At 46.4% G+C, this 26,971-nt stretch overlaps 1 protein-coding gene across 1 annotated transcript in view; it reads right to left on the bottom strand.

Annotated features, from left to right (window-relative positions):
• Positions 1–26,971, bottom strand: part of mpp7a (MAGUK p55 scaffold protein 7a) — a 331,927-nt gene that overhangs the window by 224,230 nt on the left and 80,726 nt on the right. Inside the window, exon 3 of the mRNA XM_082965658.1 lies at positions 13,857–14,070. Within this exon, the coding sequence (XP_082821784.1) occupies positions 13,857–13,893 (37 nt within the window). The 5' untranslated portion in view covers positions 13,894–14,070. The remainder of the gene's footprint in view (positions 1–13,856; positions 14,071–26,971) is intronic.

Raw genomic sequence — 26,971 nt, forward strand, 5'->3', positions numbered from 1 at the left:
AGCTAGACAGTAACATAACACCTCCATAGAGCTAGACAGTAACATAACCCCTCTATAGAGCTAGACAGAACAGAACCCCTCCATAGAGCTAGAGAGTAATATAACCCCTCCATAGAGCTAGACAGTAACATAACCCCTCCATAGAGCTAGACAGTAACATAACCCCTCTATAGAGCTAGACAGAACAGAACCCCTCCATATAGCTAGACAGTAACATAACCCCTCTATAGAGCTAGATAGTAACATAACCCCTCTATAGAGCTAGATAGTAACATAACCCCTCTATAGAGCTAGACAGTAACATAACCCCTCTATAGAGCTAGACAGTAACATAACCCCTCTATAGAGCTAGACAGTAACATAACCCCTCCATAGAGCTAGACAGAACAGAACCCCTCCATAGAGCTAGACAGTAACATAACCCCTCTATAGAGCTAGACAGAACAGAACCCATCTGTAGAGCTAGACAGAACAGAACCCCTCCATAGAGCTAGACAGTAACATAACACCTCCATAGAGCTAGACAGTAACATAACACCTCCATAGAGCTAGACAGTAACATAACCCCTCTATAGAGCTAGACAGTAACATAACCCCTCTATAGAGCTAGACAGAACAGAACCCCTCCATAGAGCTAGACAGAACATAACCCCTCCATAGAGCTAGACGGTAACAGAACAACTCTATAGAGCTAGACAGTAACAGAACACCTCCATCGTGCTAGACAGTAACATAACCCCTCTATAGAGATAGACAGAACATAACCCCTCCATAGAGCTAGACAGTAACATAACACCTCCATAGAGCTAGACAGTAACATAACACCTCCATAGAGCTAGACAGTAACATAACCCCTCTATAGAGCTAGACAGTAACATAACCCCTCTATAGAGCTAGACAGAACAGAACCCCTCCATAGAGCTAGACAGAACATAACCCCTCCATAGAGCTAGACGGTAACAGAACACCTCTATAGAGCTAGACAGTAACAGAACACCTCCATCGTGCTAGACAGTAACATAACCCCTCTATAGAGATAGACAGAACATAACCCCTCCATAGAGCTAGACAGAACATAACCCCTCCATAGAGCTAGACAGAACATAACCCCTCCATAGAGCTAGATGGTAACATAACCCCTCTATAGAGCTAGACGGTAACATAACCCCTCTATAGAGCTAGACAGTAACATAACCCCTCTATAGAGCTAGACAGTATCATAACCCCTCCATAGAGCTAGACAGAACATAACCCCTCTATAGAGCTAGACAGAACATAACCCCTCCATAGAGCTAGACGGTAACATAACCCCTCTATAGAGCTAGACAGTAACATAACCCCTCTATAGAGCTAGACAGTATCATAACCCCTCCATAGAGCTAGACAGAACATAACCCCTCCATAGAGCTAGACAGAACAGAACCCCTCCATAGAGCTAGACAGAACAGAAGCCCTCCATAGAGCTAGACAGTAACAGAACCCCTCTATAGAGCTAGACAGTAACATAACCCCTCCATAGAGCTAGACAGTAACATAACCCCTCCATAGAGCTAGACAGTAACATAACCCCTCCATAGAGCTAGACAGAACAGAACCCCTCCATAGAGCTAGACAGTAACATAACCCCTCTATAGAGCTAGACAGAACAGAACCCCTCCATAGAGCTAGACGGTAACATAACCCCTCTATAGAGCTAGACAGTAACATAACCCCTCTATAGAGCTAGACAGTAACATAACCTCTCTATAGAGCTAGACAGAACAGAACCCCTCTATAGAGCTAGACAGAACCCCTCCATAGAGCTAGACAGTAACATAACCCCTCCATAGAGCTAGACAGAACATAACCCCTCTATAGAGCTAGACAGTAACATAACCCCTCTATAGAGCTAGACAGTAACATAACCCCTCTATAGAGCTAGACAGTAACATAACCCCTCTATAGAGCTAGACAGTAACATAACCCCTCTATAGAGCTAGACAGTAACATAACCCCTCTATAGAGCTAGACAGTAACATAACCCCTCTATAGAGCTAGACAGTAACATAACCTCTCTATAGAGCTAGACAGAACAGAACCCCTCCATAGAGCTAGACAGTAACATAACCCCTCTATAGAGCTAGACAGTAACATAACCCCTCCATAGAGCTAGACAGTAACATAACCCCTCCATAGAGCTAGACAGTAACATAACCCCTCCATAGAGCTAGACAGTAACATAACCCCTCCATAGAGCTAGACAGTAACATAACCCCTCTATAGAGCTAGACAGTAACATAACCCCTCTATAGAGCTAGACAGTAACATAACCCCTCTATAGAGCTAGACAGTATCATAACCCCTCCATAGAGCTAGACAGAACATAACCCCTCTATAGAGCTAGACAGTAACATAACCCCTCCATAGAGCTAGACAGTAACAGAACACCTCCATCGTGCTAGACAGTAACATAACCCCTCTATAGAGATAGACAGAACATAACCCCTCCATAGAGCTAGACAGAACATAACCCCTCCATAGAGCTAGACAGAACATAACCCCTCCATAGAGCTAGATGGTAACATAACCCCTCTATAGAGCTAGACGGTAACATAACCCCTCTATAGAGCTAGACAGTAACATAACCCCTCTATAGAGCTAGACAGTATCATAACCCCTCCATAGAGCTAGACAGAACATAACCCCTCTATAGAGCTAGACAGAACATAACCCCTCCATAGAGCTAGACGGTAACATAACCCCTCTATAGAGCTAGACAGTAACATAACCCCTCTATAGAGCTAGACAGTATCATAACCCCTCCATAGAGCTAGACAGAACATAACCCCTCCATAGAGCTAGACAGAACAGAACCCCTCCATAGAGCTAGACAGAACAGAAGCCCTCCATAGAGCTAGACAGTAACAGAACCCCTCTATAGAGCTAGACAGTAACATAACACCTCCATAGAGCTAGACAGTAACATAACCCCTCCATAGAGCTAGACAGTAACATAACCCCTCCATAGAGCTAGACAGAACAGAACCCCTCCATAGAGCTAGACAGTAACATAACCCCTCTATAGAGCTAGACAGAACAGAACCCCTCCATAGAGCTAGACGGTAACATAACCCCTCTATAGAGCTAGACAGTAACATAACCCCTCTATAGAGCTAGACAGTAACATAACCTCTCTATAGAGCTAGACAGAACAGAACCCCTCTATAGAGCTAGACAGAACCCCTCCATAGAGCTAGACAGTAACATAACCCGTCCATAGAGCTAGACAGAACATAACCCCTCTATAGAGCTAGACAGTAACATAACCCCTCTATAGAGCTAGACAGTAACATAACCCCTCTATAGAGCTAGACAGTAACATAACCCCTCTATAGAGCTAGACAGAACAGAACCCCTCTATAGAGCTAGACGGTAACATAACCCCTCTATAGAGCTAGACAGTAACATAACCTCTCTATAGAGCTAGACAGAACAGAACCCCTCCATAGAGCTAGACAGTAACATAACCCCTCTATAGAGCTAGACAGTAACATAACCCCTCCATAGAGCTAGACAGTAACATAACCCCTCCATAGAGCTAGACAGTAACATAACCCCTCCATAGAGCTAGACAGTAACATAACCCCTCCATAGAGCTAGACAGTAACATAACCCCTCCATAGAGCTAGACAGTAACATAACCCCTCTATAGAGCTAGACAGTAACATAACCCCTCTATAGAGCTAGACAGTAACATAACCCCTCTATAGAGCTAGACAGTATCATAACCCCTCCATAGAGCTAGACAGAACATAACCCCTCTATAGAGCTAGACAGTAACATAACCCCTCCATAGAGCTAGACAGTAACATAACCCCTCCATAGAGCTAGACAGAACATAACCCCTATATAGAGCTAGACAGTAACATAACCCCTCCATAGAGCTAGACAGTAACATAACCCCTCCATAGAGCTAGACAGTAACATAACCCCTCCATAGAGCTAGACAGTAACATAACCCCTCCATAGAGCTAGACAGTAACATAACCCCTCAATAGAGCTAGACAGTAACATAACCCCTCCATAGAGCTAGACAGTAACAGAACCCCTCTATAGAGCTAGACAGTAACATAACCCCTCCATAGAGCTAGACAGTAACATAACCCCTCCATAGAGCTAGACAGTAACAGAACCCCTCCATAGAGCTAGACAGTAACAGAACACCTCCATAGAGCTAGACAGTAACATAACCCATCCATAGAGCTAGACAGTAACAGAACCCCTCCATATAGCTAGACAGTAACATAACCCCTCCATAGAGCTAGACAGTAACAGTAGCTGGGTTGGGGTTGAGTGTTAAGCAAACCGGATAGGTGACATGACACATCTCTAGGACAACCCACTGTGGCAGGACCCCTTGATCAACCCTGCCCAATTAAAAAACAATTTCCTGCTGCTTGGCCGCTCTGTGAGAATGTCAATTAATGTGTGTGTGTGTGAGTGTGTGTGCATATCAGGTCATGTTCAGCCAACAAAGTGTCAGAGAGCGGCTCTTAGAAATCAGTCCTAGCAGTCGGTACAGCTATCGGTCTCCCTCGTTACTGGGGACACATTCCTTCTCCTCAAAGATTTGACATTTTAAAACTTTTGTATTTTTTAAACATAAGCCTGGGGCCAGCAACATCAACCAAACGCCTCCTTAATCTGCTTCCAAAGCATTTATTAAAAACTCCAAGTCCCACACCAAAAGGGCCCTGAGTAACCTGAACACTGGGACGGCGTTCCTTTCGAACGTTCAGTTCCCCCCGCGGTCATATTTCAGAGGTCATTTTTCCAGCTTTTTATTGTTTTTCAGGTTTATTTTTTCATTATTTGGTTTCATTTATTAGATCTTAATTTGCGAGAGAGGTCTGTTGTTTATTTTGGGCCGAGCAGAGCTGGTATGAGAAGGCTGCTCCCGCAGCGAAAGAAGGGGAGAGCGAGAGCGAGAATATCGTTTGACTTTTGTTTATCCATTCCACTTGCTTTGGCAATGTAAACATATGTTTCCCATGCCAATAAACCCCCTTGAACTGAACTGAGAGACAGAGAGAGCGAGAGATGACATGTTCCTAAGTAGGGAGCACTTTCTGTACCATCCGTCTACTCACCCCATATTTATTCTCCAAATATTCCATAACATTTTAGATACACACACCAGATAAAGAGCTGTGTTTAGTACACACACACACACACACACACACACACACACACACACACACACACACACACACACACACACACACACACACACACACACACACACACACACACACACACACACACACACACACACACACACACACACACACACACAGCCTCAAAGAGACAAACACCAGATAAAGTGTTCAGCTCAGTCCTTTCTTTCACAGTCGGGGGAAAATATTAGCATTAATAAGTCTGCACTGTGTAGCGCTGTTATTTCATCAGCTGCTTTGGGGTGATATGAGTTTCAGACAGAGTGATGGAGTAGGCTGATCGCTGGATAACATCTCAATTGCTTCTGGTGAGACGCCATAAGCCCTGGTGGTCGGCTGTGCTGTCCGGGTCCTCAGGGATCGAGGGATAAATGTGTCAGTCACCTGCCTGTCTGTCTGATCTCGGACACATAAATAAAAAGGGGTCCTCACTCAAAAATATGATGCATAAAGATTTATTTTATGCATCATTTTTAAGTCTTTTTATTCTTTTCACTGCATCAGGGATAGAGTACAGAGACGTTTTGGCGAGCGTGATGGTCCTCTTTTGATCTCTGACACTGTCAAACCGCCCAGCTACCTACCAGCCCCCAACACCAGTAGCACTAAATGACTACAGATTTCCCTGTTTGAATGTGATGGGAAATCCTACCAAGTGCACCATCTATCTATATCATTCTACATGTCTTCTAATTGTCTGAACACCTTATATATGCTGAACAAAAATATAAACGCAACAATTTCAAAGATTTTACTGAGTTAGAGTTCATAGAAGGAAATCAGTCAATTTAAATAAATAAATTAGGCCCTAATCTATAGATTTCACATGACTGGGCAGGGGCGCAGCCTGGGAGGGCATAGGCCCACCCACTGGGAAGCTAGGTACAGCCAATCAGAATTCATTTTTCCCCACAAAAGGACTTCATTACAGACAGAAATACTCCTCAACACCCCCCCTCCCACAATCCCGCAGGTGAAGAAGCCGGACGTGGATGTCCTGGGCTGGCGTGGTTCGTGGTCTGTGGTTGTGAGGCCGGTTATATGAATTGTCAAATTCTCTAAAACGATGTTGGAGGCGGCTCATGGTAGAGAAATGAACAGTCAATTCTCTGGCAACAGCTCTGTTGGACATTCCTGCAGTCAACATGCCAATTGCATCTGTGGCACATTGTGTGGTGTGACAAAAATGCACATTTTAGAGTGGACTTTTATTGTCCCCAGCACAAGGTGCATCTGTGTAATGATCATACTGTTTAATCAGCTTCTTGATATGCCACACCTGTCAGGTGGATGGATTATCTTGGCACAGGTGAAACGCTCACTAACAGGGATGTAAACAAACGTGCGGGATCTTATGAAACATGGGACCAACACTTTACACGTTGCGTTTATATTGTTGTTCAGTATACATATGATAGATTTTACCAGATTTGTATAAAAAAATTACATTTCCAAATCCCAATGCATAAATACACCTCTATTTGTCACCCTGCAGCTGCCCCTCCTAACTCCATGTCTCCTAACTCTCTGCTAAAATGACAATTACACTGATTAGTAACCTCTGTCACCATCTTTACACATCTACACAATGCAGATTAGTAATCTCTTAAAACACACAGATAAACCTCTGCCTCCCACCTTCTTCACTAGGCTGAGACCACTCACTACAATCCGCCCTCTCTCTACAAAACTCCTTCCTGTGACATCACTTCCCCCAGACACGGGTTGTCACAAGGTGACGAATCGGTCAGTTCTGCAGCCTTACACTCTGTCACACTCCTCCCTGAGCTACTCACACACCCCTCTTCGAGTAACATTAGTGTTACCAGACACAGGTTGACACGGGGAGCGGAATCTGTCATCTACAGCAGGAATCCTAACATCACTCGCGACGTTGTCCACAGCTCTGTGGCCCATGGCTCTACCAAACTGTCGTCCACGTTCCGCGGCGTTCTGGAATTCACCCATAAAGCTCAAACTGGACGATTGAGGAGGAAGGATGGAAGGATGAGGAGATGGAGAGAATTGGATAGAGAGATGGAGGGATGAAAGAAGGAGGGATAGAGGGATGGGGCGGAGGAGAGAGCCCTTACAGGATTTATTTGGAAACAGGGTCTGTGCCAGTAATTGCCTAAAATGACTATAATAGTAATTGATGGTCTGGCTTTTCACTTTGTCTATACGAATTTCCACAACGGCTACGTAAACTCTGTCAAAGCCTGGACAGCCGAGACGAACACACTCTTTATCCATCAACTTTCTTTTTCCCTGTGTCTGTCGTTGGTTCGTCCGCCCTCTCTTTTTCATCCACTTCTTTGTCCTTTTGCTACTCTTTTTTTGGGTTGTGGTTGAGAGAGAGATGAGAGAGGGGACAAGAGAGGGGAGAGGTGGATGCGTCTGCAGACACACACACACACACACACACACACACACACACACACACACACACACACACACACACACACACTCACAGACAAGGAGACAGGCTCTAATTAGAGCAAGCCTTGACCCCTAACCTCTGACATCATCTGCCTGTGTGTTAAAAGACCTGACATGTCTCCCTCTCTGACATCATCACAACGAGACACACAGACACATGAAGGAAGGACGTATGTGATCGACATCCTCACTGAGAGACAGACAGATGTTGGGAGGTGTGTGTGTGCTCATCTGTCTGCTGTGAACACCTGTGAGAACATATGAGACCTGTGAGGCCTGGAGAAGAACATCAGGAAAGGGCTGAACCAGGTCACTGTGCTATTGTAACGCCTTTCAGCGTCGTGCATAGGGGACAGGGTTCAGTGTCGTGCATAGGGGACAGGGTTCAGTGTCGTGCATAGGGGACAGGGTTCAGTGTCGTGCATAGGGGACAGGGTTCAGTGTCGTGCATAGGGGACAGGGTTCAGCGTCGTGCATAGGGGACAGGGTTCAGTGTCCTGCATAGGGGACAGGGTTCAGTGTCCTGCATAGGGGACAGGGTTCAGCGTCGTGCATAGGGGACAGGGTTCAGTGTCGTGCATAGGGGACAGGGTTCAGTGTCGTGCATAGGGGACAGGGTTCAGTGTCGTGCATAGGGGACAGGGTTCAGTGTCGTGCATAGGGGACAGGGTTCAGTGTCGTGCATAGGGGACAGGGTTCAGTGTCGTGCATAGGGGACAGGGTTCAGTGTCGTGCATAGGGGACAGGGTTCAGCGTCGTGCATAGGGGACAGGGTTCAGTGTCCTGCATAGGGGACAGGGTTCAGTGTCGTGCATAGGGGACAGGGTTCAGTGTCGTGCATTGGGGACAGTGTCGTGCATTGGGGACAGGGTTCAGCGTCGTGCATTGGGGACAGGGTTCAGTGTAGTGCATAGGGGACAGGGTTCAGCGTCGTGCATAGGGGACAGGGTTCAGTGTCGTGCATAGGGGACAGGGTTCAGTGTCGTGCATAGGGGACAGGGTTCAGTGTCGTGCATAGGGGACAGGGTTCAGTGTCGTGCATAGGGGACAGGGTTCAGTGTCGTGCATAGGGGACAGGGTTCAGTGTCGTGCATAGGGGACAGGGTTCAGCGTCGTGCATAGGGGACAGGGTTCAGTGTCCTGCATAGGGGACAGGGTTCAGCGTCGTGCATAGGGGACAGGGTTCAGTGTCGTGCATAGGGGACAGGGTTCAGTGTCGTGCATAGGGGACAGGGTTCAGTGTCGTGCATAGGGGACAGGGTTCAGTGTCGTGCATAGGGGACAGGGTTCAGTGTCGTGCATAGGGGACAGGGTTCAGTGTCGTGCATAGGGGACAGGGTTCAATGTCGTGCATAGGGGACAGGGTTCAGTGTCGTGCATAGGGGACAGGGTTCAGCGTCGTGCATAGGGGACAGGGTTCAGTGTCCTGCATAGGGGACAGGGTTCAGTGTCGTGCATAGGGGACAGGGTTCAGTGTCGTGCATAGGGGACAGGGTTCAGTGTCGTGCATTGGGGACAGTGTCGTGCATTGGGGACAGGGTTCAGCGTCGTGCATTGGGGACAGGGTTCAGTGTAGTGCATAGGGGACAGGGTTCAGCGTCGTGCATAGGGGACAGGGTTCAGTGTCGTGCATAGGGGACAGGGTTCAGTGTCGTGCATAGGGGACAGGGTTCAGTGTCGTGCATAGGGGACAGGGTTCAGTGTCGTGCATAGGGGACAGGGTTCAGTGTCGTGCATAGGGGACAGGGTTCAGTGTCGTGCATAGGGGACAGGGTTCAGTGTCGTGCATAGGGGACAGGGTTCAGTGTCGTGCATTGGGGACAGTGTCGTGCATTGGGGACAGGGTTCAGCGTCGTGCATTGGGGACAGGGTTCAGTGTAGTGCATAGGGGACAGGGTTCAGTGTCGTGCATAGGGGACAGGGATCAGTGTCGTGCATAGGGGACAGGGTTCAGTGTCGTGCATAGGGGACAGGGTTCAGTGTCGTGCATTGGGGACAGGGTTCAGCGTCGTGCATTGGGGACAGGGTTCAGTGTAGTGCATAGGGGACAGGGTTCAGTGTCGTGCATAGGGGACAGGGTTCAGTGTCGTGCATAGGGGACAGGGTTCAGTGTCGTGCATAGGGGACAGGGTTCAGTGTCGTGCATAGGGGACAGGGTTCAGTGTCGTGCATAGGGGACAGGGTTCAGTGTCGTGCATTGGGGACAGTGTCGTGCATTGGGGACAGGGTTCAGTGTCGTGCATTGGGGACAGGGTTCAGTGTCGTGCATAGGGGACAGGGTTCAGTGTCGTGCATAGGGGACAGGGTTCAGTGTCGTGCATAGGGGACAGGGTTCAGTGTCGTGCATAGGGGACAGGGTTCAGTGTCGTGCATTGGGGACAGTGTCGTGCATTGGGGACAGGGTTCAGTGTCGTGCATTGGGGACAGGGTTCAGTGTCGTGCATTGGGGACAGTGTCGTGCATTGGGGACAGGGTTCAGTGTCGTGCATAGGGGACAGGGTTCAGTGTCGTGCATAGGGGACAGGGTTCAGTGTCGTGCATAGGGGACAGGGTTCAGTGTCGTGCATAGGGGACGGGGTTCAGTGTCGTGCATAGGGGACAGGGTTCAGTGTCGTGCATAGGGGACAGTGTCGTGCATAGGGGACAGGGTTCAGCGTCGTGCATTGGGGACAGGGTTCAGCGTCGTGCATTGGGGACGGGGTTCAGCGTCGTGCATAGGGGACGGGGTTCAGCGTCGTGCATAGGGGACGGGGTTCAGCGTCGTGCATAGGGGACGGGGTTCAGCGTCGTGCATAGGGGACGGGGTTCAGCGTCGTGCATAGGGGACGGGGTTCAGCGTCGTGCATAGGGGACGGGGTTCAGCGTCGTGCATTGGGGACAGGGTTCAGCGTCGTGCATTGGGGACAGGGTTCAGTGTCGTGCATGGGGGACAGGGTTCAGTGTCGTGCATAGGGGACAGGGTTCAGAGTCGTGCATAGGGGACAGGGTTCAGAGTCGTGCATAGGGGACAGGGTTCAGCGTCGTGCATAGGGGACAGGGTTCAGCGTCGTGCATTGGGGACAGGGTTCAGCGTCGTGCATAGGGGACAGGGTTCAGTGTCGTGCATAGGGGACAGGGTTCAGTGTCGTGCATAGGGGACAGGGTTCAGTGTTGTGCATAGGGGACAGGGTTCAGCGTCGTGCATAGGGGACAGGGTTCAGCGTCGTGCATTGGGGACAGGGTTCAGTGTCGTGCATAGGGGACAGGGTTCAGTGTCGTGCATAGGGGACAGTGTCGTGCATAGGGGACAGTGTTCAGCGTCGTGCATTGGGGACAGGGTTCAGCGTCGTGCATTGGGGACAGGGTTCAGTGTCGTGCATAGGGGACAGGGTTCAGCGTCGTGCATAGGGGACAGGGTTCAGTGTCGTGCATAGGGGACAGGGTTCAGTGTCGTGCATAGGGGACAGGGTTCAGTGTCGTGCATAGGGGACAGGGTTCAGTGTCGTGCATAGGGGACAGTGTTCAGTGTCGTGCATAGGGGACAGTGTTCAGTGTCGTGCATAGGGGACAGGGTTCAGCGTCGTGCATTGGGGACAGGGTTCAGTGTCGTGCATAGGGGACAGGGTTCAGTGTCGTGCATTGGGGACAGGGTTCAGTGTCGTGCATTGGGGACAGGGTTCAGTGTCGTGCATAGGGGACAGGGTTCAGTGTCGTGCATTGGGGACAGGGTTCAGTGTCGTGCATTGGGGACAGGGTTCAGTGTCGTGCATAGGGGACAGGGTTCAGTGTCGTGCATAGGGGACAGGGTTCAGTGTCGTGCATAGGGGACAGGGTTCAGTGTCGTGCATAGGGGACAGGGTTCAGTGTCGTGCATAGGGGACAGGGTTCAGTGTCGTGCATAGGGGACAGGGTTCAGTGTCGTGCATAGGGGACAGGGTTCAGTGTCGTGCATAGGGGACAGGGTTCAATGTCGTGCATAGGGGACAGGGTTCAGTGTCGTGCATAGGGGACAGGGTTCAGTGTCGTGCATAGGGGACAGGGTTCAGTGTCGTGCATAGGGGACAGGGTTCAGTGTCGTGCATAGGGGACAGGGTTCAGTGTCGTGCATAGGGGACAGGGTTCAGTGTCGTGCATAGGGGACAGGGTTCAGTGTCGTGCATAGGGGACAGGGTTCAGTGTCGTGCATAGGGGACAGGGTTCAGTGTCGTGCATAGGGGACAGGGTTCAGTGTCGTGCATAGGGGACAGGGTTCAGTGTCGTGCATAGGGGACAGGGTTCAGTGTCGTGCATAGGGGACAGGGTTCAGTGTCGTGCATAGGGGACAGGGTTCAGTGTCGTGCATAGGGGACAGGGTTCAATGTCGTGCATAGGGGACAGGGTTCAGTGTCGTGCATAGGGGACAGGGTTCAGTGTCGTGCATAGGGGACAGGGTTCAGTGTCGTGCATAGGGGACAGGGTTCAGTGTCGTGCATAGGGGACAGGGTTCAGTGTCGTGCATAGGGGACAGGGTTCAGTGTCGTGCATAGGGGACAGGGTTCAGTGTCGTGCATAGGGGACAGGGTTCAGTGTCGTGCATAGGGGACAGGGTTCAGTGTCGTGCATAGGGGACAGGGTTCAGTGTCGTGGTTGTAACGGAGTTCAAGAGAAAAGTTAAAGAACGTATTCAGACCCCTTGACTTTTTCCACATTTAGTTATGTTACAGCCTGAATTTAAAATAGAATACATTTCAATTTTTTTCTCATTGGCCTACATGTTATTATTATTTTATTTTTTTAACAAATGAATACAAAATTTGAAAAAGCTGAAATGTCTTGATAAGTATTCAACCCCTTTGTTAGGGCACGCCTAAATAAGTTCAGGAGTAGTAATATTCTTAAAAAGTCACATAATAAGTAATATAGACTCACTTTATGTGCAATAATAGTGTTTAACATGATAGGGGATAACAAAAAATAATTTAAACAGACATTGAATATCCCTTTAAGCATGGTGAAGTTCTTAATTATATTTTGTATGGTGTACATTTGTGGCATCCTTCATAACTCACTTTTCCGGAGAGGGAGGAAACGTCTTTTGGGTGGGACGTTAAACAGCTGTCCTGACTCTCTGTGGTCACTAAATATTCCATGGCACTTATCGTAAGAATAGGGGTGTTAACCCCGGTGTCCTGACTAAATCCCCAATCTGGCCCCCATACCATATACAGAATACAAATATTCCAAAACATGCAACATGGAACTAAATAATACTGTAATAATAATATAATAATATATATATATATATATGTAGTAATACTGCAAGAAAACATGGCAAAGCAATTACCTTTTGGTCCTGAATACAAAGCATTAGGTTTGGGGCAAATCCAATACATTACAGTACCACTCTCCATATTTTTAAGCATAGTGGTGGCTGCATCATGTTATGGGTATGTTTATTATCGTTAAGGACTGCAGAGTTTTTCAGGACAAAAAGAAACAGAATAGAGCTAAGCACAGGCAAATCCTAGAGGAAATCCTGGTTCAGTCTGCTTTCCACCAGATAATGGGAGATTAATTCACCTTTCAGTAGGACAATAACATAAAACACAAGGCCAAATCTACACTGGAGTTGTTAACCAAGAAGACAGTGAATTTTCCTGAGTGGCCGAGTTACAGTCTTGACTTAAATCTACCTGAAAATGGTTGTTTAGCAACCAATTTGACAGAGCTTGAAGAATTTAGAATCCAGGTGTGGAAAGCTCTTAAGAGACTTACCCAGAAAGACTGACAGCTGTAATTTCTGCCAAAAGAACATCTACAAAATATTGACTCAGGGGTGTGAATACTTATGTAAATTTGACATATGTGTATTTAATTTGATATAAATTAGCAAACATCTCTAAAAACATGTTTTAACTTTGTCATCACGGTGTATTGAGAGATAAAAAAAAATATTTTATCCATTTTGGCTGTAGTACAACAAAATGTGGAATAAATCAAGGGGTATGAATACTTTGAAGGAACTGTATATGTACTATGCTTCTTTGTAAAAACCTACAGTGGAGACAGAATCCGGCGTATTGGAAAAAGCGAACAGGGTTGAGTGTGAGCAGCCTTAAGGGCACAGAGTTAGTGCAGAGAATAAAGGGGATAAAACGTGTAGGAAGATGAGCATCGTGAATAGGGAATGGGGTTTAGTGTGTACAGCTGAAAGGAAACAGGGTTCATCAAATCATTCAGTACCCGAGTAATTTCCAGATCCGGTGGACAGGGCCGGCATGGTTCCTGCCTTGCTGTGGAATATCAGAGTGAGGTATGAAAGTAGCACTGCTCAGCCACACTGCAGCAGCAGGCAAGGGAAGGGTAGAGGGCAGGTTCAGTCTCCTTTCCTCTCCTCTGTCACCCCCAGTCCAAGGTGTCTCTGTCCAGGATTTATACCATGGGTGGCCGGCGTTCCCTAAAAGAGAGAGGAGGGCAGGAATTTAGGCACTGCGCTTCACCGCACCCAACGTCACACACACGAGTGTGTGTGTGTGTGTGTGTGTGTGTGTGTGTGTGTAGGTTGTTGGACCTGGAAGAAAGCGGATGTACATATCAATGAAGGAAGTTATTCAGCAGATGAGAGCAAAAATGTGTTGGTTCGTAATCACGGAGGGTCAACTGTGAACACACACACCACACACACACACACACACACACCCCATTCCAGACCTTCGTTATTCCCCCTTTCAACGGCCAGCGGAAACATAGGAAACACAATCCGGCTCATGGGAGAACACTGCAGACCAGACCTGTGAAAAATCAAATGAGCCTGGAAATGCGGCGCTTTGTAAATACAACCAGTGAACTGTGAACCCATCCACAGAGAAAACGGAGAGAACGAGGGGAAAATTAAAAACACAAAAACAAAACACTGAGAAAATCATTTGGCCATTAATCTACCCCCTCAGACTCAGACACACACACAAACACACATCTCTGGCCTATTAAACACAGCGAGTGAAAAACAGCTCACGTACTGCTAGGCTAATTGGAACAAGATTCCTGGATATACCTTGTATCCCTGAAAGACGTGTGTCCCCCCCATTTTCAGATTCCCTATCAAGGTGGAGGATTCCAGGAATGTCAGGAGTCAGGACAACAGAGGAAGAAACATGCACACCCCTACAGTACACACACATCCTCAATACAGTACACACACAGCATCCTCAATACAGTACACACACAGCATCCTCAATACAGTACACACACATCCTCAATACAGTACACACACATCCTCAATACAGTACACACACATCCTCAATACAGTACACACACACATCCTCAATACAGTACACACACATCCTCAATACAGTACACACACATCCTCAATACAGTACACACACACATCCTCAATACAGTACACACACATCCTCAATACAGTACACACACATCCTCAATACAGTACACACACATCCTCAATACAGTACACACACATCCTCAATACAGTACACACACATCCTCAATACAGTACACACACATCCTCAATACAGTACACACACATCCTCAATACAGTACACACACATCCTCAATACAGTACACACACATCCTCAATACAGTACACACACACATCCTCAATACAGTACACACACACATCCTCAATACAGTACACACACAGCATCCTCAATACAGTACACACACAGCATCCTCAATACAGTACACACACATCCTCAATACAGTACACACACATCCTCAATACAGTACACACACACATCCTCAATACAGTACACACACAGCATCCTCAATACAGTACACACACAGCATCCTCAATACAGTACACACACACATCCTCAATACAGTACACACACATCCTCAATACAGTACACACACAGCATCCTCAATACAGTACACACACATCCTCAATACAGTACACACACACATCCTCAATACAGTACACACACAGCATCCTCAATACAGTACACACACGCACATCCTCAATACAGTACACACACGCACATCCTCAATACAGTACACACGCGCACATCCTCAATACAGTACACACGCGCACATCCTCAATACAGTACACGCGCACATCCTCAATACAGTACACACACAGCATCCTCAATACAGTACACACACAGCATCCTCAATACAGTACACACGCATCCTCAATACAGTACACACGCACATCCTCAATACAGTACACACGCACATCCTCAATACAGTACACACGCACATCCAATACAGTACACACGCACATCCTCAATACAGTACACACACACATCCTCAATACAGTACACACGCACATCCTCAATACAGTACACACGCACATCCTCAATACAGTACACACACACATCCTCAATACAGTATACACGCACATCCTCAATACAGTACACACACATCCTCAATACAGTACACATACAATACACAAACACACACATCCTCAATACAGTACACACACATCCTCAATACAGTACACACACATCCTCAATACAGACATACGCCATGCATGCACGCACGCACACACCCACAGACGCTCACACTCAGGCCCTCGATCACACATACCCTCACATATTATTTTTCTAGCGCTTTATAAAGTGGGTGGTTTGAGCCCTGAATGCTGATTGGCCGTATACCACGGGTATGATAAAACATGTATTTTTACTGCTCTAATTACGATGTTAACCAGTTTATAGTAGCAATAGGGCTCCTGAATGGCGCAGCGGTCTAAGGCACTGCATCGCAGTGCTTGAGGCGTCACTACAGACATGCTGCTTCGAATCCAGGCTGTATCACAAACGGTCGTGATCGGGAGTCATATAGGGCGACGCACAATTGGCCCAGCATTGTCAGGGTTTGGCCGGGGTAGGCCGTCATTGTAAATAAGAATTTGTTCTTAACTGACTTGCCTAGTTAAATAAAGGTCACTTTTTAAAAATACTTGTTTTATTAAAAAGGCACCTCAAGGGTTTGTGGTATATGGCCAACATACCACAGCTAAGGGCTATTCTTAGACATGAAGCAAAAATATTGGCCATATACCACACCCCTCGGGCCTTATTGCTTAAATATAACATGACATATCATGTGTGATGTCTGTGCAGGTGGGAATGTCTGAGCGCTAGCTGTAGTCATTGAGTCAGAGCACTGGGTCTGGGGAGGCCTCAGAGGACATTACCTATTGACCTCTGTACTCCAGCCAACCGCAGCAGACACAGGCAGGTGCTGCTACTGTAGAACAGCAGCAGGCCGGCATTAGGGACACACGCACGCACACACACACACACACACACACACACACACACACACACACACACACACACTAGGGCTGGGCCTGTGGTGGCATCCCCTAGGAGACCACAGCCCCTTGCCCCCCAGTCTTTCATCCACCCCTCCTCGACCCTCCACTCATGGCTGGCCACGACTCACGCATCGCTTATTAAACACTTTACTGTTCCCTACCACACACACTCTCCTGTATGCCCCCCCCCCCCTTCCCCCAAAACACACACCCTCCCCCGTATGCTCCATTTCTCCCCCTGGTCCCTTCATTAGGCCCCAGGGGCAACTACCTACCATGTCCCTATCCCTCTCTCTATCCTTCCTCCCTTGATAACCATGCTGCTCAGGTCTAGACTACCACATGCTTCAGCAGCCTAGGCAGTCATCAAAGCTCAGCTTTAAATGTAGAGAACGGTGACCAGCCAATAACATTTAACCTAAGGCTCCTGCCTAACAAAATGGGGCTCAATGACCCACCCTAGATTTGGTCCCCCAAAGTCCAGTCTGCTCCACTCTCTGTCTGAACCCCATATGATACAACACAGGAAGCACAACACAGGAGGGCTTAAAGGCAGAAAGAACAGCTAGAGTAGACAAATCCCACTCTGAAATGAGCCACAGCCACCTACTGTATCTGGTCCCCTCCTTCCTGGTCTCCTTCCTGGTCTCCTTCCTGGTCTCCTTCCTGGTCTCCTTCCTGGTCTCCTTCCTGGTCTCCTTCCTGGTCTCCTTCCTGGTCTCCTTCCCGATCTCCTTCCCGGCTACATTGTTCCTATGGTGGCGGCTGACTTCTGACAGCTATTGGTCCCATGCGGAGTGAGGGTGGTTCCGGAGCGCTGTGTGTCAGGGTGTTCTGACCGGCCGTTTGGCTGCTGCTGCAGGCAGCTAGCTAGCTAACAACGCTAACACGCAAACGAGCTTCCAGGCAGATCCACCACGCTCTGCACTCTCTAAGGCCAAAATACCTCCATCAGGACCCCCTTCAGCAGGTCTACACACACACACACACACACACACACACACACACACACACACACACACACACACACACACACACACACACACACTCCGTTGGACCCCCCAGCGGAGACCAGAACACTGGGTCAAAGGGTGTTGGAGCGTGCACTAACTATTCAGCCTCAGGAACGACACACAGCCGAGCTGAGACCTATGTGGCTTGGGGCTTTAGCGGTGTTTGGCGAAGCTGCTGGGTGTAAATCAGCGGAGACGCTAGCTCATGTTGCGTAACGGTGTCTGACACGCCGGGTTGTGAACGCACCTCGGGGACGACCCTTACCTCCAGGTGAGGAAAAACCTGCTGCGGAAAATATCACCTCAGCAACATTACCCAGGAAAGACTGCAGGCAGACCCAAACCCCAGTCATTTAACACACACACATTTAGTTCCAGGAGTTTGACGTTTTTCAGGCCAGAAGTTTTTGAAATCCGGAGGTAAGACGTGGTGAATTCACAGAACAACAGTAAAGGACGTATGACTTTTCCCTTCCGAGGGGGGAAGTGGAGGACGGCGGACAGTTTAGACCACGCAGCTCCTTTGTTACGCCTGCTAGATTTGGAGCACAGCTGTCTTTCTACACACACACAGCGAGAGTAAATGTATAGACCAAACCGTCAAGTGCAATCAAAGTTCAGTCCTGTTCCACACCATAAGCCTACATATATCCCATTAAAAAAATGCTAAAGAGACCAGCAGAGACCCGGTGTAAGTCCCAAATGGCACCCTGTTCCCTTTCTAGTGCACTACAGACCACAGGGCTCGGGTCAAAAGTAGTACACTACATAGGGAACATGGCGCCATTTGGGACAGAGAAGGTGCAGCTCAGCGACAGCAGGCTCCTCAGGCCTGGACCACAGGATCCTACAAGATCTCTCCAACAGCTCTGAACACAAAGGACAAAAGCAGCAACAGCAGCAACTGAGCTCATGTCAAAAGAATTGACCCGCGCTAAACCAGCCCTGTATTTCACAGCCACAGAGCAGGGTAAGGGACAAGGCTAAGGTATAGTCATACCAGTGTGATTGGAATGACAGACGGAGACAGAGGGGGACTTGTTAGGGAGATTGATCTGCCTGCCTTCTAGTGCTGCAGGATTCAGGAATATCAAACGGCATCCCTAGGAGGAATTACAGCAATTTTCCCAAATCAAAGTGGGATCCATCTTTCCGTCCGGGGCCTTGGGAAGGCCAGGAAGCGTACCGCGGCACCGAGAGCACCTGAGACTTTTACGGCGCCCGAAAGGCCTGTAACCACTGAACTTCAAGACAGTCCAAGTCAAGATGCTTTATTCAGCCATGGCTTGGTTCTCCTCTGTACAAATCACACAGAATCAGGTTTGAGTGTAGAGGGGGGAGGCAAAGCAACTTTGCCATGTGGAGAGAAGAGCCTGATCACAATGAAAGTGTTTTTTTTTTTGACAATGAAAGGTATGCTTTCTACTTCTCCCATGTGTTAGACACACAGAGCGCCCTGAAAGGGTCCTGCTGCCATCTAGAGGCCCAATATCCAACTACAGCCAGAATCCCCTCAACTCTTACTACAACACAGCTGGAAGACACCCTGGACAAGGCAAGCTGCAGCAGCTTACCAAACAAAGGAATGCTTGCATCACATGTTAGGAGACACGCTGTATTTGTTTAGTCTTGCTCAGTGTGAAACCTGAAGTCCCATCAGTTATTTGAAGAGAGGGATGAAGACGGGTTGTTATTTTTTTACCCTTTTCAAAAACAGGCCCGGGCTTGGCTAGGATGGGAGGAGGACCCAGGGACCCAGCTGGAAGTCGAAGAGAAGGAGACAGAAGGGATGAGGAAAAACAGGTTATGAAAACACACGCTCTTACTCCGACAATAAAAACTATACTATCCTCCAAACCTCTGACATCAAAACACACTCTTCACTATCCTTTGAGGTTCAGATATGATAGCCTAGGTTACTCAAATGTCCAGTACTGAGAGAAAAAACATTCTCTGGAACACAACATTTGGCTGCACCAAACATGAAGACAACGTGAGAGAAAAAAAGTGTAGGGGTCTCAAGTGAGACACGGAAAGAGTTGGGAAATGGTTACACAGGCAGCAGACTTCTGCAGGCATGCTATGCTCTGTCTATACATTCCCTGGGTTGGCAGTACATTCGTAGAAAAAAAGGGTTCCAAAAGGGTTCTTTGCCTGTCCCCATAGAAGAACCCTTTTTGGTTCCAGGTAAAACCCTTTTTCATTCCTGTGGATAAGATTCTACATGGAACCCAAAATGGTTCTACTTGAAACCAAAAGGGAGGGAACCAACAAGGGTTCTCCAATGGGGACACCCGAAGAACTCTTTTAGGTTTTGTATGGTACCTTTTTTTGTAAGAGTTTAGAGCCCGACCGATAGATTGGTTCACCAGTAAGATAGTCCGATATTGGCCTTTCACAGCTATATTAGTAAATAACTCCACGATAACTGATATTGAATAAATAGGATGAGAAAAGGGAATTTCATGCTGATCTGAACACTTCTGGACATTCTCATGATGTGTCATTATTGTCACAATGCATTAAATCAACATTTGAAGCATAGTTATTGGACAGTTGCTCTTTTGGATGGCAATTGATGGAAATGACACTAGTTTCCTGCTGTAAAATAGTATATCGGCAGATATTAGTATCGCTATGTTTAGTACCCCCCCCAAAAAAAAATTTGGGAATCGTGTCAGACCACAAAAAAACATAGCGGTCAGGAGTGGAGTCTGACAGCCCCAGCATGCTGTTGGGTGATTGAGTTTTCTCCGTGGAGGCCAGACACTGGCCTGGAGGAGTATAGGCCTACCTCATCTCGTCCATCCGTACACACACACTGATCCTCCTTCCCCATAAATATCGCAATACTACTATTGAGCTAGTTGGCTGTACCTGCACCAAAACCTTTATGGCTTGTTCGCCACCTTTTTAAATAGGGAGACAATTTGTTTTCAGCACTTTTATTTCCATGATGGGATCAAAACACATTTTCTCATGGCTCTCTCTTGTCCCTCTGCAGCAGACATATAGTGAGCAATATGTTAGGAACAACAAATCACAAAATCACAGTATCGAATTGCATACAAGTATCGTGATAATTACGTATCGTGAGGTCCCCCCGCAATTCTCAGCCCTAATCAATGAGTCCTCCTCTTTTGGAAGTCCTATTTTTATAAAGCAAATCCATCTGACCCAGGTGAAGCACTATGTAAACCCCGCTGTGCCAATCTGGTGTCACGATGTGCCAAGTTTAAATTCAAGTTCATCAACCAAGTCCCTCCAGGTCTTACCAGAACCATCTAATACTCAATTACGTTAAATTGACTCAACTGACTTACCTTTATAAAGCCACACGTCTTGCACTGGCCTACAACAGGATTGTGGAATGATCAATATTATCAGATTGGAAATGCTTATATGTTCCACCTAACTGACTGAACATACTGTGGCTGTAAACCCTGGCTCCTGTATGTACAGGTATGTAGCGGGACCAGGTTCTGAGCTCACTGGTGCCCTCTCCTGGGAGTGACCCGATAGTGAACACAGCAAGTGGGACATCTAGAGTCCCACATACTTCCAGTGTCCAACTACTGAATCGCCAAGCGAGAAAAGAAAACACAAGTATGTATACCACACCACTCTGCCTCCTTTATCTCCAATGTCTCTAAATCCAACCTTAGATCCCCTCCGTCAGTGAGTCTGAGCCCTGAATGAGTGTATCTGAGCGCTGGGTCTCTCTAATTCTCCGTCTCGTAATCTTTTGCCGCGGAAGTGACTCACGCCTCAGACGCAGGCTGTTTTTAAAGGCATGCCGTGTCAGTAGTGGTCACGTGCGGTTTTAAGAGGACACTATCTTGTTTTCACATGTGTGCGCATGCTCCCAATAAAGAGAAAACGGTGTCAGGAAGAAGCACGCTCCCAATAAAGAGAAAACGGTGTCAGGAAGAGCACGCTCTTCCAGTCCATAAAACATGTCCAAATATTTCTGCTGTGATTTTGCCTGGTTAGAGAGAGCGAAACAGAGGGGGAGAGATGGATGGAGAGATTGAGAGAGAGTGGGAGATACACAGCGAGGAAGAGAAGTGTGGATGGATAGCGGGTGTGGGTTTAAGGGGGTTTAGTGTTTACAGAGTAGACTGAGTGTGATATAAATGAGGGGTCCCTTCCCTTCAAGTTCCAGTAGGGGTGTCAGTCTATTACAGTGTTACAGGTTGTGTCCCAAATGGAACCCTATTTACCCTAAGGCACCCTATTCCCTAGCTATATGGGCCCTGGTGCCATTTGAAAGGCATTCACAGAGCAGTGTTCCAGAGGAGTAGCCATGGCAATGATTCAGCAAGATCATTCAGCAAAGCAATAAAGAAAGTGAATATTAAAATACTAGGAACAAGCAAAATACATGTACCACAGACACCCGACACCCCACCTAATAATACACGCACAACACAGCCGCAGTACGTTTCATGGACCGGGTATAATTACAGTGTATTAAACAGTTGGCACGTAAAACTCTTGTGCACTCATACACTACATTTTGTTAAATATTAATACTAAAATCCACCTGGATCCGGGAGCGAAACGCTGTTTGTGGAAAATATAAAAATACATTGCTGGATGGTTAAGAAGTGTGTGTGTACACATTGTTCAATAGTTGCACTGTTCTCCAGAGGCATGCCAGAATGTCTCCGTCTCATCCTATTAGGCAGGCTGCACTGGACTATCACACACAGTCTTGTACAACTAACCTTGTAGGGACACAAAATTCAGTCCCATTCTAAATCCTATTTTCCCCAACCCTAACCCCAAAACCTTAACCCTAACCCTAGATCCTAAACCTATCCCCAAAACTAACCCCTAGATCCTCACCCTAAAACTAACTCTAGATCCTAACCCTAAAACTAACCCTAGATCCTCACCCTAGAGCCTCACCCTAAAACTAACCCTAGAGCCTCACCCTAAAACTAACCCTAGAGCCTCACCCTAAAACTAACCCTAGAGCCTCACCCTAAAACTAACCATAGATCCTCACCCTAAAACTAACCCTAGAGCCTCACCCTAAAACTAACCCTAGATCATAACCCTAAAACTAACCCTAGATCTTAACCCTAAAACTAACTCTAGATCCTCACCCTAAAACTAACCCTAGATCCTAACCCTAAAACTAACTCTAGATCCTAACCCTAAAACTAACCCGCGCTCCTTCGGATCTAGTATAGTTAAACACATCCTATTAGAAGTAGCTGGAAGAGCAGGGCAGAGGATTTAGCTGTGTTTGGGGGATGTGCCAAACGGCCAGCCGGGAGGCTGCAGGCCGGTATTAGTTGGTAATAGTTGTTAAGTTTATGCGGGATTGGGGTTCTTAAATTAAGACAGCTACAACCCAGGGCTGGCTGTGTAGTGTTCCTGGCCTGAGAAAGGGAGAGAGAGGGACGAGGGAGGGAGATGCAGGCAGCAAGGTGTGTGAGCAAAGAAATGAATGACAGAAGGAGGTACTACTCTATCATGTCTGATGGAAAGAGCACATCCCTGCTTTTTGGATGTAAATTAAATGGATACTTCAGGATTTTGGTAATGATGCCCTTTATCTACTTCCCCAGAGTCAGATGAATGTTCATGTCTCTGTGTATAATATGAAGGAAGTTATAGGTAATTTCGCAAGCCAATGCTAACTAGCGCTAGCTCAATAACTGGAAGTCTATTGTTATCTACTAGCATGCAAGGAGAGCTGAAGTACAAATAGCAGTATCAATCAAAACTTTTCACCACTTTTTAACTGTCTGAATACTATGGAATATCTCCATCAAATACCTCACAGAAGATCTCAAGATCTCTTAAAACCTCTTCGGGATAGGGGGCAGTATTTTCACGGCCGGATGAAAAACGTACCCAAATTAAACTGCCTGCAACTTGGGCCCAGAAGGTAGGATATGCATATTATTATTTGGATAGAAAACACTCTGAAGTTTCTAAAACTGTTTGAATGATGTCTGTGAGTATAACAGAACTCACATGGCAGGCAAAAACCTGAGAGAAATCCAACCAGGAAGTGGGAAATCAGAGGTTGTAGTTTTTTCAAGTGATTGCCTTTATTGTATACAGTGACTATGGGTTCATTTTGCACTTCCGAAAGCTTCCACCAGATGTCAACAGTCTTTAGAACCTTGTTTGAGGATTCTATGGTGAATTTGATGGGAATAACAGCCCAAGGAAGTAGGTGTCCCATTATAAGGCATGGGTACAGTCACGCGGAAGGACATGGGAGCGAGCTGAGTTCATATTCACTCCTAAAGAGAACGGATAGGTCCGGTTGGAATTTTATTGAAGATATATGTAAAAACAACCTAAAGATTGATTCTATACATCGTTTGACATGTTTCTACAAACTGTAGTATAACTTTTTTTACTTTTCGTCTGGACTAAGTAAGCACGCGCGTTGTGGGTTTGGATAGTGAACCTAAACGCGCAAACAAAATGTATTTGGACATAAATATGAACTTTATCGAAACATTTATTGTGGAGCTGGGGTTCCTGGGAGTGCCTTCTGATGAAGATAATCAAAGGTAAGTGAATATTTATAATGTAATTTCTTAGTTTTATTGACTCCAAGATGGCGGGTTTCTGTTTGTTAGTTGTTGGTGTCTTCTGGGCTGTACTCAGATTATTGCAAATTGTGCTTTCGCCGTGAACCTTTTTTTTTAAATCTGACAAAGCGGTAGCATTTAGGAGAAGTCTATCTATAATTCTATGCATAACACTTGTATATTGATCAAAGTTTATGATGAGTATTTCTGTAATATGTGTGCTCATTGCTCATTCACTGGATGGTTTGGAGGGAAAACATTTCTGAACATTACGCGCCAATGTAAAATGGGTTTTTTGGATATAAATATGAACATTATCGAGCAAAACATACATGTATTGTGTAACATGAAGTCCTATGAGTGCCATCTGATGAAGATCATCAAAGGTTAGTGAATATTTTAGCTGTACTTTTGGTTTTTGTGATGCATCTAGTTGCTTGGAAAATGGCTGTCTGGCTTTTCTTGTTTAGGTGGTGTCCTAACATAATCTAATGTTTTGCTTTCGCTGTAAAACCTTTTTGAAAATGGACAATGTGGTTAGATTAAGGAGAATCTTAGCTTTAAAATGGTGTATAATACTTGTATGTGTGAAAAATTTGAATTATGACATTTTTGTTGTTTTGAATTTGGCGCTCTGATTTTTCACTGGCTGTTGTCAAAATCAATCCCGTTAACAAGATCCTATCTCGAAGGGGTCCTCAACAGGTTAAACAGGCTGTTACTGTACTGTATATCTGCACCACAGGAGCCTTGGGCTGAGCCTCTGACCTAACAGGCCTTCCCAAGAGCACCTTCTAAAAGATTTCAGGTTGAGAAGAGGTCAAGATGAAGGTTTGAACAGCTCAGGATCAGTACAGAGTCAGACTAGGGCCACTTGCTGTGTCTGTGTGTGTGTATGTATATACGCAAAAGACTTATCAAGCAGAGAAGAATATAATATAATATAAATATATATATATATATATATATATATATATATATATATATATATATATATATATATATATATAAAAAAAATTAACTAGGCAAGTCAGTTAAGGTAAAATAAATTTTAAAAAATTAAAATGACAGAGCTCTAGAATTCCTCTGTGGAGATTGGAGAACATCTCAACCATCTCTGCAGCACTCCACCAATTATGTTAGAGTGGCCAGACAGAAGCCACTCCTCAGTAAAAGGTACATGACAGCCCGCTTGGAGTTTGCCAAAAGGCACCTAAAGACTCTCAGACCATGAGAAACAAGATTCTCTGGTTTGATGAAACCAAGATTTAACTATTTGGCCTGAATGCCAAGCATCGCGTCTGGAGGAAACTTGGCACCATCCCTACGGAATATATATAGTTAACCTTTACTTAACTAGGCAAGTGCTGTGGGGATGTTTTTCAGCAGCAGGGACTGAGAGACTAGTCAGGATGAGGGAAAGATGAGCAGAGCAAAGTAGAGAGAGATCCTTGATGAAAACCTGCTCTCAGGACCTCAGACTGGGGAGAAAGTTCACCTTCCAACCAGACAACGACCCTAAGCACACAGCTAAGACAACGCAGGAGTGGCTTCGGGACAAGTCTCAATGTCCTTGAGTGGCCCAGCCAGAGCCCGATCTCTGGAGAGACATGAAAATAGCTGTGCAGCAACGTACCCCAACTAACCTGACAGAGCTTGAGAGGATCTGCAGAGAAAAATGGGAGAAACTCCCCAAATACAGGTGTGCCAAGCTTGTAGCATCATACCCAAGAAGACTCGAGGCTGTAATCACTGCCAAAGGTGCTTCAACAAAGTACTGTGTAAAGGGTCTGAATACTTATGTAAATGTGATTTTTTTTTTAACACATTTGCAAGAATGTAAAAAAACTGTTTTTGGTTTGTCATTATGGGGTATTGTGTGTAGATTGATGAGGAAAAAAACAATACATTTTAGAATAAGGTTGTAAAGTAACAAAATGTGTTAAAGGTCAAGGGGTCGGAATACTTTCCGAAGGAACCGTATGTACAGTATTTATGTATGGCCTCTGACACTTGTAAAATTATAGGGCCTTGCACTTTGCGGTGTCTTGAGATCTATGGACCACATAACTATCTTGTTGGTTTGTTGGTGTTTGTGTGTAGTTTTGAACCAGTCTTTCCACAGTGTCTGCCCCAGGATCATTTGAGGTCATTTTGTGTGCACAGCATGGTCTTCCCTCCAAGCAACACATTAACACACCAAGCCCCTTTAACACAAAGACTCCATTAAATGTTTCCCTGCCTTGTTTTAATAAAGAGTCATGGAAACCAAATTCATTTGACATGTTACATTTTCTGTAAGCCCTTCAGACAGTCTGTCTTTTACAGAGTAGAGATGAGAGAGCAATAGAGATGAACAGAGAGAGAGAGAGAGAGAGACAGAAGGAGAGAGAGAAAGAGTGACAGCGAGAGTGAGAGAAATATTCAACTTTCCCAGAAGACACCAGCTGGGCCATCTGTCTGGTGAGTCAGTCCCTGGCTCCGTCTCTATATAGTGCA

Source organism: Salmo salar, chromosome 19, assembly GCF_965601325.2.
Source record: "Salmo salar chromosome 19, fSalSal1, whole genome shotgun sequence".
In the NCBI taxonomy this organism is placed as follows: Eukaryota; Metazoa; Chordata; class Actinopteri; order Salmoniformes; family Salmonidae; genus Salmo; species Salmo salar.